Here is a 17602-nt window from a genome sequence, read left to right as displayed (position 1 = left end):
TAAATAAAGAAATACAAAAAGTGGTACAATTGAACAAAATTAAGAATGGTATCAACAATTGTCCATGGTTCAACCAGTAGATGTTGCATATAGTTGGTTAATTAACTTATCACAATGTTAGCTCTGCATTGAACTATCAGGAGCATCTTTATGTTGGAGTCCGAAGATTCGGTTATCTGGTTGTCAGTGTGATAAGTATAAAATATGTAACTTTAAATAATTTTTAGAGAAAACCAGAATAAAACAAGAAGATAAGTAAGACATGAACAAAGAGGAAGAGAAGAAACAAAGGAGAGTAAAGAAAAGGACAGGACATAGAGATATCTAGTCATAGAGTATCACCTTATTACTGATGTGGTGTCTTTTAAACTTTATTCATAAGAAAGCTACCAAGTAGACTCAGCCTCTTATAGTTGTTAGAAGCTGTAGGGTTGTAGCATCGGCACTCGAGGCACCTGTGAGTATAAGTAGTGAATGTGGGATGATATGGGGTGAGGTATACATTCCCTTTAGGTATCTTGGGGAACCATTGATATGTTATGTATGTAGTCTGTTTCTCTATTTCCTGGGGGAGTCTTAGAGGTGGTGTTTCTTAGCCTTGGAGGGAGGTTTTGATTCCCAATAAAACAACATTTCATAGTAAAAAGCAAGTTTGTCTATGGTAAGATAGAAATATCTTTCTAAGTTCAGGTTACGGTTCACCTGAATGATCCACATATTCGGAGCGGGAGTGGTTTCGTTTTTCCAAAGCCAAACTATAATTTGTTTTATACTACATATGGCTATTTGGCGTAATAATCTATGTTCTTTGGAGAGAAGTTTAGGGATGACATGGAATAGGAATATTAATGGATCTAAAGGTATAGTGTGGTTTAACACTGTGCTCATCAAAGAGCAGATCTCTTCCCAAAGTTCGGTGACTTTTAGGCATGCCCACCATAGGGGATAAGGGGTTCCCTCTTGTGTACATTTTTGCCATCAGCGGTCTGAGGTTGTAGGGTAAATATATTTGAATCAATGTGGCGTGAGATATCAAAAGAGGAATTTGTAGTTTGTTTCTTTAAGCTTTGCAGAGTGCCCGGGTCTAGCTTTTTTAAGAAATATTGTGGCCCATTCCTTGTCCGCTAATGTGAATGGTAGTTCTTTATGCCAAGAGGATTGGTATTGGGTGTTAGTGAGGTAGGGGTAATCAACAGTGAGAATATAAGTGAGATAGCATGAGGTATTGGATTTTCCGAGCAATATAGTTGCTCAAACGGTATACGGTCTCTGAGGATTAGCTCTTTGTGTTTATGGGTATCAAAGAAGTCTCGCAGTTGGAGGTATCTAAACCATTGTGAAAACAATGTAGTGCCTATGTCAAGTAGTTGTCTAGGAAATAGTTTAGCCAAGTCTATCAATGTATAAAGTTGCAGTAAGTTATGAAATTATTAGTTTTCAGTGGTGTCAATGGAATTCCTATTGGGAAAGCTAAAAAACTTTTTGTATGCATTTAGAGCACCTCGCTTTAAAATACACTAATATTAGCTTTCTCAGTAATATTAGAGATGTTTTTTTCTGTAAATGAAAAAAGTATATTTCTTTCTTATGACACAGTGAATCCACATGATCATTAATTACTGTTGGGAATACCACTCCTGTTGCTTCCCTAATATTGAAAGCCTGAGTAGGTTTACTCTGTCTTTCTTTTTTTCACAGGTCTCTGTGAGGAGTGGCATCCTCTCATGCCGGGTGATCGGTTGTTCTGCTGGATGTGCAGGTTAGTGCCTTTTTGTCTTCTGGGAGGAGGGTGGCAGTGATGGGGTTAATTGTAATGAACCTGCACTTAAAAATGGAACACACAGATCCTTTATATAGGATATATCTGGCAGAGGTGGGCACTGTAGATACATGTGATTGGAGACTAAGAGGTTAATTTTCTCTAGAGAATTAACTCTTTAATGGAGACTTGTATGCTTATTTTAGGGCCTATGTGCATACATCTATTTGCATATTTAATAGGTGACATTTCAAAGCAATTTCTACTTTCCACTTGTTATTTTCTTCTCAAACTGTAAGCTTGACTATTAGGAGCGCGCCTTTAATGGCAGCGTCTTCCTATGAGGCCAGTATGATGCACCTCTCTCCATTTGAACAGGAGACTGATCTCAGTAATTACGAGTGATCTATTGAGTGTTTTAGACATGTTGCAAATGATTTATTCTAAAGGGGTGAGGCTATAGCAGTCACAGAAAAGACTAGTGTTTAGTATACTCCATGTGAGTTTCAATAACGGCTGAAGGATGCGCAATGTTAATACATTCTGCGCTGTTTCCCCCTGCCGCCCTTATGGCCCCGCCTCCTCCTTAATCAGGGAATTGAGCGCTGCCATTTTAGGCTCCTATCGAGTGTTTTTTTTTTCAGAACTTGTTCTCTGGCTGAGAACGGAGCGGAGTTCCTTCTGGTGTTATCATAACAGTTTGTCTACAATCCAGTGCATGTTAGCGTTTTTAAACTTTCTAGGAGTTTTTTCCAGACTAGTGTCTAGACTAGTCTTGGTAGTTTTTTTGTGCGTCTACATGAAAAAACCACTGTGAGAGTTCTGTGTCCTACACGGACGTTTAAGGTTTCATAAACTCTGGTCTGGGTCAAGCATGAGAGTTCCCTTCTCTTAAAGGGACAGTTTATAAAGAGAATTCTTAAATTCTGCTTTATGTGCACTGTATGTTTGTCCTCCCCAGTAAGTTAAGAATTTTAATATCCTGTGGCCCAGTGGTAACTCACAGCACTTCAAGCCAGCAGTCTTGGGTTCATTACCTAGGTAGGCTATGACGCATGTTTAAATATATAAAGGTTTAAAGTTTGTTAAACATCTGAATTTCATGTTAAATTTAATATTTTAAATTTAGTTCTTTTTAGTTGAATTTTCACCGGTAAGAACTATTCAGTCAGGTGAAGTTGTTGCCCTCTGAGTCGTATGTCTCCTAGGATGATGCTGTTTCGGCCATGCCACAGCTTCTCCTTCACGTCCCAAGCCTATATGGCGTCACATGCAGTGCCCTGCAGTTAATCTAATTCTCTTGGAGGGGTGTATTTGCCTGTAGATTTTCAGCTCAGGTATCCTTGCGGTATCTGCGGCTTAACCTGCCTTCTTTTCCTTCAGGAAAAATGCAAGAGGACATTTTTAAAAGTTCAGATAGTAAGGTCTCTATTCCTTCATTCAGCTACGCTGGTTGATTTCTATCCTATGCTGGGAAAGAGAATTTGCCGGTAGTTCTGTGAGTTAAGGACAGTATAATTCATTAATCTGATGCTGAGGGGGCCTTCCTTCAGATGTAAGCTTTAATACCTCGTGTACAGTTTAAGGAGTTTTTGGCTACCTGGACGACTTCGATACCCCTGTCGTTGTCAACCTTTGAAAGTTTGTGAGACTTATTTCTCTCTGATGTTCCTTCCTATTTGGAAGGGTTTCTTGACATGGTCAGGAAGAGGAGAAGTTATGGATACATTTTCCCCTGCCTCCCTTCCTTTAGAGGATTTTCCTGTCGCTGAATCAGTTATAATACATGGTGCCCTAGGTAGATGGGCAGAAAATTGCAATCCCTATGGAAGGTAGATGCTCCTTTCGGATCTATGTATAATAGGTGCTCTGACAAAATGCCGACGGACATTTGGCCGACGGACATTTGGCCGACGGACAGAAAGCTAAAGAATGTTCCGATGACGGCCGAGGGCAGATGCGTTCCAGAGTGCTCTGTTCTAATGAGAGCCTCTGGCGCCGTAACTGCCTCTGGGAACCTTACCATGGGTCCCAGACGCACGTCTTGTAATTCTCTGTCTGGGAAATTATCTATCTATCAAATCTATCTATTTATCTATCAAATCTATCTATCTATCGTATCTATCAAATGTATCTATTGCATCTATTGATCTATCTATCTAATCTATGTATCTATCTATCAAATCTATCTATCTTGTGGCCGGACTGTTATCTGACAGCCACTTGTGTTTCAGCCAAATGTCCGTCGGCTAAAAGTCCGGCCACGGTATAATAAACTGGAGGTTTAATTGTTCCTTTAGAGCAATGCTTTGTCTTATTAGACTTGCTGTGCTAGACCACTGGGCATTTTGGCTGAAATCTGTTCAGCTGAGAAGCCTTCTGGGGCTTAGTGGTGCAGCCTAGGCTGCAGGTTTAATATTTTAACCAACCTCCAAAATCCACGCTTCTGGCGTTTCCTTTCAAGGGTGAGATCTTGTTAGGACTTGGTCTGGCAGAATTCTCCTCTGACTTCCGGATGTAAAAGTATTTTTTTTCTACCTCTCGTTAAGAGAGTAAGACCTAAAAGAGTTGTCTCTTCCACCTTTAAGATTTCCTTGAAGAAGGACCCTCTGAATAGGGTCCTTTCATCCACATTTCTCTTCTCTGAAGCTGATTGTTGGAGACTGAATGTATAGTTCTATCTGGGATGGATTCTTTTGGATGTGAATCTAAGGATTACTCTTGGGATGGAGTCAGGTTTCCTTGACTTTTGTATTTTCTCCTGGATGGTCTGGAGAACGATTTTCGTCAGCAAGGGTCCTAGAGGGTCAGCTTTCTGCATTGTCTTTTTGCTTCATAAGCACTTGGCGGTCTTCCAATTGTGCAATTTTCTGGTCAGTATCAGGCCTGGCTTTCGTCGGTTACTCCTTCCTGGAGTCTTGACCTGGTTCTTAAGTTTTGCAGCGGCTCCTTTTGAGCCAAGGCATCCCATAGATACACAAGTGTTATGTGGGAAGGTTTTGTTCCTTGTTATTATCTCTTCCGCTCGGAGTATCGGAACTCTTTACTCTGCAGTGTGTTCTTCCTTATCTTATCTTGCTTGATTATAGGGTGGTGTTTTTCGCACTAAGTAAGATTTCCTTCCTAAGTTGTTTGGGCAGGAATTTTAATCAGGATATTATTGTTCCTTCTCTATGTCCTAATTCTTCTTTCATTAGGTACGTTTGTTTCACAACGTTGATGTTGTGCGGGCTTTAGATTCTTGCTGCAAGCTACGGAGGACTTTCGTCAGTCTTCTGCATGTTTTTCTTCTCTGGAATCGTAAATATCAGAAAACTTATCCCACTTCTCTTTCTCTCTGGTTGAGAAATATTATTTGTATGGTATATGAGACTGCCGGACTGCAGTCTCCTGTGAGAATCACAGCTCATTCCACTAGGGCTGTTTTCTTCCACTTGGGCCTTCAAGAATGAGGCCTCTGTGGAACAGATTGCAAGGCTGTGACATGGTCTTCCTTGTTCTCTATTTCTAAATTCTGTATACTTAATATTGCCTCTGTTGAGGTTGAGAAAGATTCTTCAAGCAGTGATGCCTTTTGTTTAGGTTACCTGTCTTGTCCCTCCCTAATCATCTCTGTCCTCTAGCTTTAGAATTGATTCCCAACAGTAATTGATGATCCTGTGGATTCACCATGTCATAAGAAAGAAAACTAAATGTATGCTTACCTGATAAATGTATTTATTTCTTGACACGGTGAGTCCACAGCCCACGCTTATTTTTAGACAGTTTTTTTATATAAACCTCTGCACCGTGTTATTTCCTTTCTTTCCTTTTCCTTCGGTCGAATGACTGGAGTTTGTGAGAAGGGAAGTGATACTGATCAGCTTTGCTGTGGTGCCCTTTGCTGCCTCCTGCTGGCCAGGAGTAGTATTCCCAACAGTAATTGATGATCCCGTGGACTCACAGTGTCAAGAAATAAATAAATTTATCAGGTTAGCTTAAATTTTGTTTTCATAGATAAGTGGCAATGTGGCCAATTCAGTATTTTATGTGGTAGCTAGTTGCTATAATAATAATGACAATTTATAAAGTATCTATATGAAAGGAACATTGGCAGATTACATTGTAAGAGCATGTTGAAAAATAATGCAACAAAAATAATTTATTACTGCCTTGAAATATATATTCATGTGGTAGATACAATTTGTTGACACTATGTGTGGTTAATGGAATACCTACTTAAACCCTCTTCTTCTGACTAGTTTTAATGATTCTTTCCAAAACTATGCTATAGAGATATTTTATATAATATATACTTATATACTTCAAGTTCCATGCTACTTTGAAATAGTTTTAAAAATGCTAGTTACAGTAAATCTGCTTTAGAATCAACAATATAATAAATGACTCTCTTCTAGAAATATTACTAGCCATTGCATGTATCTTGTCAGTTATACAATGTAAGACACGTGTGTATGACACATCAATTTACAAAGTAATATGTAAAAGTCTAACGTGATGATAGCTGGTGTTGGTGTAACTTCTGTGTAGTTTTAACTGAGATTTACACATTTCTCATTATTTAAGGTAAATGTAGAGAACAAAACCAATACTGTATGTGAGTATCATAACTCTTGCAAGTATTTGAATTTGCAAAAACGATACAATAACTCGGTTTTCTTGGGTTTTCATGATAAAGTATGTTTAATATTTGAGAAGAGGTCAGGCTCAGTTGGTTAGGAGGCAGCACTGTTCTGGCCATCCATACACTTGAGGCATTCCTATGAGCCAGCTTGCTCAGGGGCTGTCGGATTGGATGTAGTACTGTTTTTTTTTTTTTTTTTTTTTTTTGTTTTTTTTTTAAGGATGATGCCTACCTAAACTGCCCGCAGTGACAGGCCTTCAAAAAGTTTCACATTTGGGCTTGTCTCCTGAATTTGTAGTGAATAACAGTTGTGATAATGGTTCCAACAGAATAGGAATAATGTGTAACCCCAGTAATGGAGGACAAAATGATACAATAGCAAGCTGTACCAAGCATGTGTCTATAAGGAATAAGATTGTCAGTCATAAATTATAATTGAAAATTCAATTGATTGCCATTAATGAACCAATCATAAAAAAAATATTAGAAATAAACAATCAGCTACAGCAAAAATAATTTTGATGATAAATTGCTGATTAGCAAACTTGGGCTACACCAGAATAATGCAACAAGTGTGATTATACAATTAGCAAATATAGCTACAGTTTATAATTTGTCATGATTACTGCACGATAAAAACAGTACGAATAATTTTCAATGTAAAATTTGGATAAATACATATATATGTTTCAAAAAAGTAGGTATTATCAGTGCTGTCTATAAAAGTGTTTGAACATTTCTCCTGTTTTTTCTTTCCTTTTATATATTTTTGTATTTTTTTTTTAAACTTTTTTGTTTGTTCACGCCTTTTGCACATTTTCCGCACGTCAGCTTGTTTTCATGTAGTTTAATTTGTGCACATGTGCTCGGGCCCTTTCTTCTTCAAGATACGAGTCCACGGATTTCATCCTTACTTGTGGGATATTAACCTCCTGCTAACAGGAAGTGGCAAAGAGCACCACAGCAGAGCTGTCTATATAGCTCCTCCCTTCCCTCCACCCCCAGACATTCTCTTTGCCTGTGTTAGTAATAGGAAGAGGTAAAGTGAGGTGTTAGTTTTAGATTCTTCAATCAAGAAGTTTTTTATTTTAAATGGTACCGGTGAGTACTATTTTGGCACAATAGTATTGCTGGATCATGGGACAGGAATTACACATAAAGAGTCTATTCCTGCTTCAGGATATAGCTCAATGTACCTTCCCTACCAGTATACAAAGTGAGTCTCACCAGCTGGAAGTCACAAAAGAACAAGGGTACCGCAACCCATTAGTGCTACACTGTGGATCACAGTGGACCGCATAACCCGGAACTACATTCAGACAGAACGGACAATCCGCTACAACTGTCTGCAAAACCACAGACCAGCTTGTTGCACAGCTCGAAAGACGGATCCAGGAAGCGTACATTGGAAAAAAGGTTGAAACACTTTCACATTAGCCAAGCCTTATACAATTTATAAGGACACTTTGTGGAATCCTTAATAGTAACTGGGACTGACGCCAACCGTTTAGATCTAAATACACATATGTGTCTGTCGTAGCTCGCTACAATTTATCAATATCAAGTCATATTGTTTATATTAATATATATTGTGCACATTTAGCTTATTTAACATCAAGTTGATTTGTAAGCATTGAGTTAAATTGTACTATCTATGCATTGAGTTAAAGTGTATATTTTAGATGCCGGCATCGTTTTTTTGGGATCATTGATTTTAGTAATTTAACATTAAATTTTATTTCTTTTTTTATAATTACCTTATGTTGGATTTTATCATTATGTAGTACTTTTTATATGGATAACATTAAACACATTTATATGAGATTGTTCTCTGAGAGAAATCACTCTGTTTCTCGCCCTTTTGGCTACTTACTAATATAAATCCCATGGGTCATAGTGCCCGTTTTTTTGATAAGCAAGTGAAATAGAGATACTTTAATGGTAGTTCTTTATACTCAATTAACCTGTACATATTTTATAATTTCATCCACCATATTTACTAGTATTTGGTCTCAGTACCCTAGTTTAGAATTAACCACATTTGTTGGTGTAAACACAATTAACCCATTTCCTCTCTTGAGCTTTTTTAGCGCTATCCCATATCCTCCTTTTCCATGGCATAATTGTTTAATCAAGCACCTGACTATATGCCTACAAAATCCCTGACTTTGCACAAGCATACCTAGAATAATCAATGCTGTTTTGAAAAAAGTGATCACACCTAATAGAGTTTTATTCTATTCTCCGACTTTGCATTTTGTTAATTTATAAAAAATAAACTTAAACAGATAGTAAAGTCCAAATTAAACGTTCATGATTCAGATAGGGCATGTAATTTTAAACAACTTTCTAATTAACTTTTATCATCAAATTTGCTTTGTTTTTCGGTTATTTTTAGGTGAAAGCTAAACCTAGGTAGGCTTATATGCCAATTTCTAAACCCTTGAAGGCTGCCTCTGCATTTAACAGTTTTTCACAGCCAGAGGGCGTTAGTTTATGTGTTTCATATAGCTAACATTGTACTCATGCACGTGAAGTTATTTACGAGTCAGCATTAATTGCCTGAAATGCAAGTCTGTCAAAAGATCTCAGACAAGGAGGCAGTCAGCAGAAGCTTAGATAATTAGATAAAAGGTAATCACAGAGATAAAAAATATATTCTATTCCAGTGTTGGTTATGCAAAACTGGGGTATGGTAAATAAAGGGATTAGCTATCTTTTTAAGCAATAACATTTTTGGTGTTTACTATACCTTTAACATTTCTATGTTTGAAAGAATTCATACTTTACAGCATTCTTTCACACCTGCCTAAAACATTTGCATAGTAGGTAGGTAGGTAGGTAGATAGATAGATAGATAGATAGATAGATAGAAACATGTCTATCTTTTTTATTTTTTGACTTGCAAAATTAGACCACTTTTTTCTCCCCTCATTTATGGAAATGCAGAACTTAGCCTGGTGACCAGCTATACTAAAAATACACCATTTTTTATTTCTGGGGTCCCTATGATGAGTTCTTTCACTACAGTCTTGCTTCTTTCACATAGAAGTCTTTTTTCTGGGAAGTTATAATTGATAGATGTTTCATGCTCTGGGTTTTAGTACACTGCTGAAAGCACACCTTGTAGAAGAGGGGAAACTATATTGATCTCAGTAATATAGATCAGATGTTCAATTATATTTCAAAAATAACTAGGGTTTGCCTTTTCATTCTCTTATCTTGGACTATATCATAGTTCTACAGTCTTGTACCTGACCATTATTTATATAGTTACATATGCCCATATGAACTACAGCTTTGTCCATTTGGACAATAGAAATGTTAAAGAAGTGTTAAGACTACTTAACACTACATGCTTAATACAACATCAGAGATCAGTGGTCTACTGTCAGCTGTATGACATGTTTCTGTGTCTACATCTGGTTGACATGGTCATGTGAGCTTTCTTACCCTCTAGTCTTCTGAGCAGCGTTAGTGTTTTAGCTTGTTTAAAAAAAAAAATGGTATTGCAATTTAAATGTACTTTATTTTTCAAATTAAATTGTGGATTTATAATTTCAGATCTGTTTATTATTAACTTTGCTCTTAAGCTTTGTTTCATCAATCTCTGTCAGAATTTTTTTCCTTTGTTATAAGTCAGACGCCTCTTGTTATTAATGTCTCAAGGCAAGTAACTGGCACTTGACATATTACTTTTAAGTGATTTTACTGCCATAAATGAATTAAGTGGTGAATATTGTTTCCTTCCTTTGCAATTCATTTTGCAGGTGCTATCCATATTGGCCAGTCTTTCTGAATTATATTATTTTGTATTTCTTTTCCTCAAACTTGTAAGAGAGAGAGACTTCTTACATTTAACATACTGTATGAAATGGAACGAAGACAAAAATTCAAATCTTTACTGATTTCCGTTTTATAATACAAAACCCTGCCCAGTGTATATACTGACCATGCATATGACAATCTTATTTACACAAGTCAATAAAAGGAAAAAGAACAGTATTGGGTTTTACCTCTTACTAATACTCACTGGCTTATCAGGATAATTGTATCTGCTTTATTGATAGAGATATACATGCCTGATATATGTTTTACAATTGTGACAAAAAAACTAGTTTATTTGGGGTAGGAATATGAGGATGATTTTTTTATTTTTTTAAAGTCGGCAACACCCTAATAGGTAGTCAATTTTTGCAGTTTCATTGGATTGATTGCCACATGTGTTTAATTGGCATGTAAAAACTCAGTACCCGGAAAATGTGAATTAATTTGCAGCCGGACAGATAGCTCAGCATGCTATGGCATTGTGGCTGAGCTCTGTAGCAACCCAATGGTTGCAGGTTCGATCCCCGGCGAGGTCCACTCAGCCTTTCATCCTTCTGAGGTCGATAAAATGAGCAGCGCCTTGAGATCCTTACAGGTTATTAGCCGTGCTTTACAATTACCCAATACATACATACATACATACTATTCTGATTTCTTTCCTATGGCATGGAGAGTCCACAAATTCCAATTACTAGTGAGATATTCAACTCCTGGCTAGCAGGAGGAGGCAAAGAGCACCTCAGCAGAGCTGTTAAGTGTCACTTCCCTTACCCATAATCCCAAGTCATTCTCTTTGTCATGGGAGGATGTGCGAAGATGGTGTCTGAAGATATTTATCTTTTTATGGGTACTTTTCCCTGCAAGCAAGGATTGGGGTCAAGCTGTGTCAATGTCAATCTCTTTAGTAAGAGTAATGGTGGATTTTAGCAGTTAGGAGACGGCAAAGTGGTCTTTGCTTAGCTTCTAACAGTATTGCTACCCCTATTATAGAAAGCCAGGGTTGGTTACTCTGTCTTTTTTCTTTTCTGCAGGTCCCTGATAGAAGTGGAGTAAGTGCATTCCCTTCTAGGTTAGAAGCTACCAGCACTCTAAGAGTTAATCCCTTTGTGGAATATTATTTTATTCTTGGGACTCATTTTCTCTTTATTAAGAGAGATGTTTTTATAAGAGAGATAATTGGGGGCACTGCATACTATACAGAGGGTGTTATGAGGCTGACAGATTTTTAAAGTAAAACAGAGATCATTAATTTATTTTTTTATGGGCTTGAGAGATATTACTTTTATTGGGGCATAATAGCTATGTTTTGAAGAGAGGGATAGTTCGTTTTCAGGGCAAAACATATCCCTATTCATTTAAATCTTTTTTTCTTGTGCGCTGTTTTTTATACTTTGTGGTGCATTTCATTTTAGTTGTGATCACATAAACGCTTCTCCTCACTTCCGATAATTGGCTTCTCCCGATCAGAGCGTATTTTTCAGCGGCGTGTGTGGAAGATTTCAGCTCCTGAGGAGAATTATTGATTACGGTCCTGTAATTTAACATTTCCTCTGCAAGTGGGATAGATCGACTGGCTCAGGGAGTGGTAAGCCCTCAGCAGAGCTGAGGATTTATGGTGCTCAATTTTCTAAATTGTTTCTATTGTTTAAAAATGTAATTAGACATAATATCAAAAATCTTTATTTATTAATTTTGTTATATTCTTGTGGGACCCAGATTACTTTTAGTTATGGACACTAATGAAGAAACTGGATTTTTTGAGTAATGTTTATTTTGCTTGGAGGCTAAGATTATTCATCCTGTGCAGTTTTGCACCTCTTGTCTAAATAAAACTTTATTATTTAAAGATAAGATTTCTTTCTCAGAGCCTTCTGTCTCACAGGATAATGCTGTCCTAGCAGTGCCTCAGCTTTCCCCACAAACGTCCCAAGCCTTATCAGTTTCATATTCAGTGCCCTGCGGTTTCTCTCAAAAGCCTCCTGGGGTGTTTATTTACCAGGGGATTTTACTGCACAGATTACTTCTGCGGTTTCTGAAGCTTTATCAGCTTTTCCAGTTGCTGGTAAGAGGAAAAGGAAGTCTAAAAATATTTTTCTCAGTAAGGGTTCTAAACTCTGCTAAGTCAGCATTGGTCAGTCTCTCTGTCATCTGATGATGATACCTCAGTGGCTTCTGAGGGTGAAATTTCAGATTCTGACTCTCTAGTAGAGAAATCTACAGACTCAGAGGAGGTTAATTTTAGGCTTAAACTAAAACACCTCTGGTTACTTCTGAAGGAGATACTTGCTTCTTTTGATGACTGCGAATCATCTGTCATTGAGAATCCAAAGAAGTCAAGTAAACTAAATAGAGTATATGATGTTCCTTCTTCTGTGGAAGTTTTTCCAGTTCCGGATCGTATGTCGGAAAATATAGCACAGGAATGGGAAAAACCAGGGTTTTCTTTTTCCCGTCGCCCTGTTTTTAAAAATGTTTCCTGTTGCAGATTCTATACGGGACTCGTGGCGCACTGTACCCAAGGTAGGAGCTATTTTTACTCTAGCCAAGAGAACTACTATTCCTATTGAGGATATTTGTTCTTTCAAATATCCCATGGATAAGAAGCTAGAGGCTTACTTAAGAAAGATTTACATTCATTAGGGATTTTAATGGCAAACTGTTGCAAGTATTGCTATGGTCGCGGGAGCGGCATCTTATTTGTGCGATGCCTTGTCTAATTTCAGAAGAGAATACTATAGCGGAGATCCAGGATAGGATCAAGGCTCTTAAGTTAGCCAAAACTCTTATCTGTGATGCCAACATGCAAGTGCTTAGACTGAGAGCTAAGATTTCTAGCCTTGCAATTCTAGCTCGCAGAGCTCTGTGGTTAAAATCTTTGTCTTCTGATGTAACTTCCATGTCCAAGCTCCCGTCTTTACCTTATAAAGGTATGACTTTATTTGGTCCTGGTCTGACTGAGATCAAATCAGAAATTACGGGTGGAAAGGTATCTTTCCTACCTCACAACAAGAAGAATAGACCTAAGGGTCACCAAAATTCTAATTTTTGTTCCTTTCATAACTTCAAGGGACAGAAGTCTTCCTCCTCTTCTTCCAAGCCTGAGCAACCCAGAACCTCTTGGAGGTCCGGTCAACCTTGGAATAAGGGAAAGCAAACCAAGAAACCTTCCGTCGATTCCAAATCAGCATGAAGGGCCGCCCAGATCCAGTTCTGGATCAAGTGGGGGGCAGGCTGTTCCTTTTTCAGCAGGCTCGGATCCGCGATGTCTCAGATCCTTGGGCTGTAGAGGTAGTATCTCAGTGATACAGAATAGGATTCAAGTCTTGTCTCTCCAGGGGCAGATTTCTCCTGTCAAGGTTTTCTTCAAACCAGGTAAAAAGAGAGGCCTTCTTAAACTGCGTAAAGGACATATCTTCCCTGGGAGTGATTGTTCCAGTTCCTGTAGCAGAAAGAGGTCAAGGATTTTATTCAAATCTGTTTGTGGTTCCCTAAAAAAGAGGGAACTTTTCTCCCATTTTAGACCTCAAGTGTCTTAACAAATTCCTTAAGGTTCTGTCCTTCAAGATGGAAACTATTCGTTCCATCCTACCCTTGGTACAGGAAGGTCAGAAAATGACGACCATAGATCTGAAGGATGCGTATCTGCATGTTCCCATTCACAGGGAACATCACCAATTCCTTCGGTTTGCCTTTCTGGACAAACATTTCCGGTTTTTAGCTCTTCTGTTTGGTTTTGACACGGCTCCTCGAATCTTTACAAAGGTCCTAGTGGCCCTTTTGGCGCTGGTCAGATCTCAAGGAATAGCGGTGGCACCTTACCTGGACGACATCTTGGTTCAATGGCCATCTTTTCATTTAGCAAAATCTCATACAGAGATGTTATCTATTCTTCGTTCCCACGGGTGGAAAGTGAATCTAGAGAAGAGTTCCCTAGTGCCAGACACCAGGGTGGTTTTCTTAGAAACGATTATTGATTCTCTGTCCATGAAGATTTTTTTGGTGGAGGTCAGAAAATCCAAAATTCTGGATTTTTGCTTGAATTTCAGGCCTCTACCCGTTCGTCAGTGGCTCAGTGTATGGAAGTAATTGGTCTGATGGTTGCTTCAATGAACATCATTCCATTTGCTCGGTTTCTTCTGAGACCTCTTCAGTTATGCATGCTCAGTCAATGGAACGGAGACCTCTTGAACCTATCTCAGAAGATAGTTCTGGACTCCCTATCAAGAGACTCTCTATCTTTGTGGATCTCGCAGGACCATCTGTCTCAGGGTCATTGCTTCCTGAGACCATCCTGGGTGATTGTGGCAAGGGGCGACAGCCTTTTAGGCTGGGGAGTAGTTTGGGCTTCCCTAAAGACTCAGGGTCTTTGGACTTGAGAGGAGTCTTTGCTTCCCATAAACATTTTAGGGTTGAGAGCAATTTACAATGCCTTAATATCCTGGCCTCAACTAGCTTTAGTTCGGTTTATCAGATTCCAATCGGCAATATCACCTCGGTGGCGTACTATCACAATCCTACTAAAAAATAACTTGTTCTACTAGTTACTAGCAATTATGGTCTTGAATACATAGATAACCTTTAAGTAATGAATGTATGCAGTTAAGGAAATTAGGTTTTACGGTAAGAAAAACTCAAACAGACCTGCAATTTATATAGACAAGTTTTACTTATGAAAAATAAAGCCCAACAAAGAATAAGAGCTGCAGAAGTAAAACAAGGCAGCCAAAGAAAATGGAACTGATATAATACAAAAATAGGAGACAAACAATTTGAATTAAGAGAATAAAGTCCCGGCAAGGGTACAGGTATATGCAGGATAAACTGATGGAGAATAAGTCCAGGGTAGCAGCAAAAAATAAAATAATGTCCACAAAGCTTACTGTTGGATGAATCAGGAAATTTAACTTTAAACAGGCAGGATATTCTAAATAAGCAGGATGGCAAGGGATTACCTTAGAGAGCGTGAGGAAGCAAACACTGAAGGCAGATCAATCCGCTGTAGAAGGCGGATTGATTGTAATGAAAAGGCAAACGGCAAATAAATTTTAAGTGTACTCACTGAGAAAGTAGTTTCCAACAGGAATTTAGGCAGGTAGAATTATACATGCATGGAAATGGAATAAACTGCAATAGAATGGGTTCTCCTGAAAAACTGCAGAGGAAAAAAGATACAGTTTAAACACAGGCAGTAAGGTTCTCTGAGTAGAGTCACAGGCAAAGCCAGGAAGCAGTAATGTTATCCAAGCACTTCCTGTATGGAGGAGGTGCTATTTATTGGGAAAACTGCAGCCAGGTAAGGAGAGAAATTAAAGGAACAGCAGAAATGTGACATGACCCCTTCTCAAGGACGACCTCCTAGACATGCAGCAGGTTTAGTGGGATGAGCTTGATGGAAAGCTCTAAGCAAGCATGGAACATGAAGGTGGGTGGCAGGAATCCAGGAGTCCTCAGAGGAGTCACACCCCTTCCAACTCACAAGGTATTGAAGTTGACGTCTGGATCCTGGAATCGAGAATACGTCTGACAACATACTGAAGCTCACCATCTACCATTACTGGGTCAGGAGGCGGTAAGGATTGGGTACAAACGGTTTGAGTAGAGAAACGTGAAAGGTAGGATGTATCCGGAGAGAAGGAGGTAAATTCAATGTGACTGCATTCTTATTGACTAGTCGAGAAACATAGGGTCCAATGAACATCTTACTCAGTTTCCTGGAGGGAGTTTGGAGTTTCAAATTCTTAGTGGAAAACCACACTATCACCAATTTGGAAAGACGGAGGAGTAGACCTGTGATTGTCAAAATATAATCTTTGTCTTTTTTGTGTATTAGCAATGTTAACTTGAATAATCTGCATGATGTCCTGGATCGTTGATAGGGTCTGTCCTACTGCATAGTTACGAGATGAACAGTTGGTTGTAGTTCATTTGGTTGCTTGACATAATAAACGCGTGGACACAATGCAACCTGGGGAAGCAATCAAGAGGCTAATGTGTGGTAGTTGTGTAGGACTTCATACAGCTACTACTCACTAAGCCTTATTAATCCCAGAACAAGATATTGTATACCATAAAAAATATAATGGGTGATAGCTTTGCCATTAAAATTGCCTTTCTAGTTATATTTATATTATTGCCATGATGCATTACTACTAGAACCTAAGTACAGTTAATTGTTTTTCAGTGTGTCAAGACTTATCTTTGTGAGACATCTAGGTGGCATTCTTGCTGTTGCCAACATCAGAGGTGGTGGAGAATATGGGGAAACATGGCACAAAGGTAAGATATGTGATATATTTATAACATATCTGCATATGGCATAATCACTTAACTTTAAAACATATTTACATTTTTGTTTAGTAATGTTTTTTTAGACTATAAGAAGCACTTGTATATTTAACTTTATAAAAAATTATAGGGCTTTTGTTTTAATTAATTTCTTTCTTTCATGTAATTGGCAAGAGTCCATGAGCTAGTGAAGTATGGGATATACAATCCTACCAGGAGGGGCAAAGTTTCACAAACCTAAAAATGCCTATAAATACACCCCTCACCACACCCACAATTCAGTTTTACAAACTTTGCCTCCTATGGAGGTGGTGAAGTAAGTTTGTGCTTGATTTTGATGATTTCTTCTATGATAAGCACTTCTAAGCATTTTGAAGCCCAATTCCTCTCCGGGTACAGTGTTTGTCAGAGGGATGTGAAGGGAGTATTGCCTATTGATTTTATGGTTTCCCTCGTGGGAAATCTTTTCGATGGTTCTCTGTTATCGGTCGTAGGGATTCATCTCCTACCTGCCTTTTCAGATTGACGATATTCTCTTGTATATACCATTACCTCTGCTGATAGTTTTCAGTACTGGTTTGGCTATCTGCTATATGTGGATGGGTGTCTTTCGGTAAGTATGTATCATTATTTAAGACACTTTGGCGCTTTATGTATTATTATAAAGTTTTAAATATATGTATTTTACTTATATTTGCCATAAGTCAGGTCTATTTATATATCCCTTTGCAATCTGGCAGTTTTGTTATGGGAATCATATTTTAGGAAGTTACTTACCTGGGGTGTAGTCTTTTTTTCAATTTGACTTGTTTTTTCTTTAGAAAACTTGTAGGCCATTTAGGTTTGTGAGAACGCAAAATGCTGTTATTTATTGCGTTTTTCTTGGTGCAATCATTTTTTGGTGTGAATATGCGGCAAGTTCGTAATTTCCGGCGTTTAAGTTGACGCTAGGTTGTTTGATGTTGAACTGTGTTTGTTATGACGCGAGTTGTGTCATTTCCAGATGTTTGCCGCCTTTATGCTCAGAGGGCTATGCTATTTGCTTTTTTAACAATTTTAGCATTTGCATTTTTTCCCATTCCTGAAACTGCTATATGTGGAAATAA

At 38.2% G+C, this 17602-nt stretch overlaps 1 protein-coding gene across 1 annotated transcript in view; it reads left to right on the top strand.

The window, feature by feature from the left end:
• Positions 1-17602, top strand: part of PREP (prolyl endopeptidase) — a 551073-nt gene that overhangs the window by 432908 nt on the left and 100563 nt on the right. The window contains exon 12 of the mRNA XM_053710588.1: positions 16393-16487. Coding sequence (XP_053566563.1) covers positions 16393-16487 — 95 coding nt within the window. The remainder of the gene's footprint in view (positions 1-16392; positions 16488-17602) is intronic.

This window comes from Bombina bombina, chromosome 4 (assembly GCF_027579735.1).
Source record: "Bombina bombina isolate aBomBom1 chromosome 4, aBomBom1.pri, whole genome shotgun sequence".
Lineage (NCBI taxonomy): Eukaryota > Metazoa > Chordata > Amphibia > Anura > Bombinatoridae > Bombina > Bombina bombina.
This window is presented reverse-complemented; position numbering and strand designations above follow the sequence as displayed.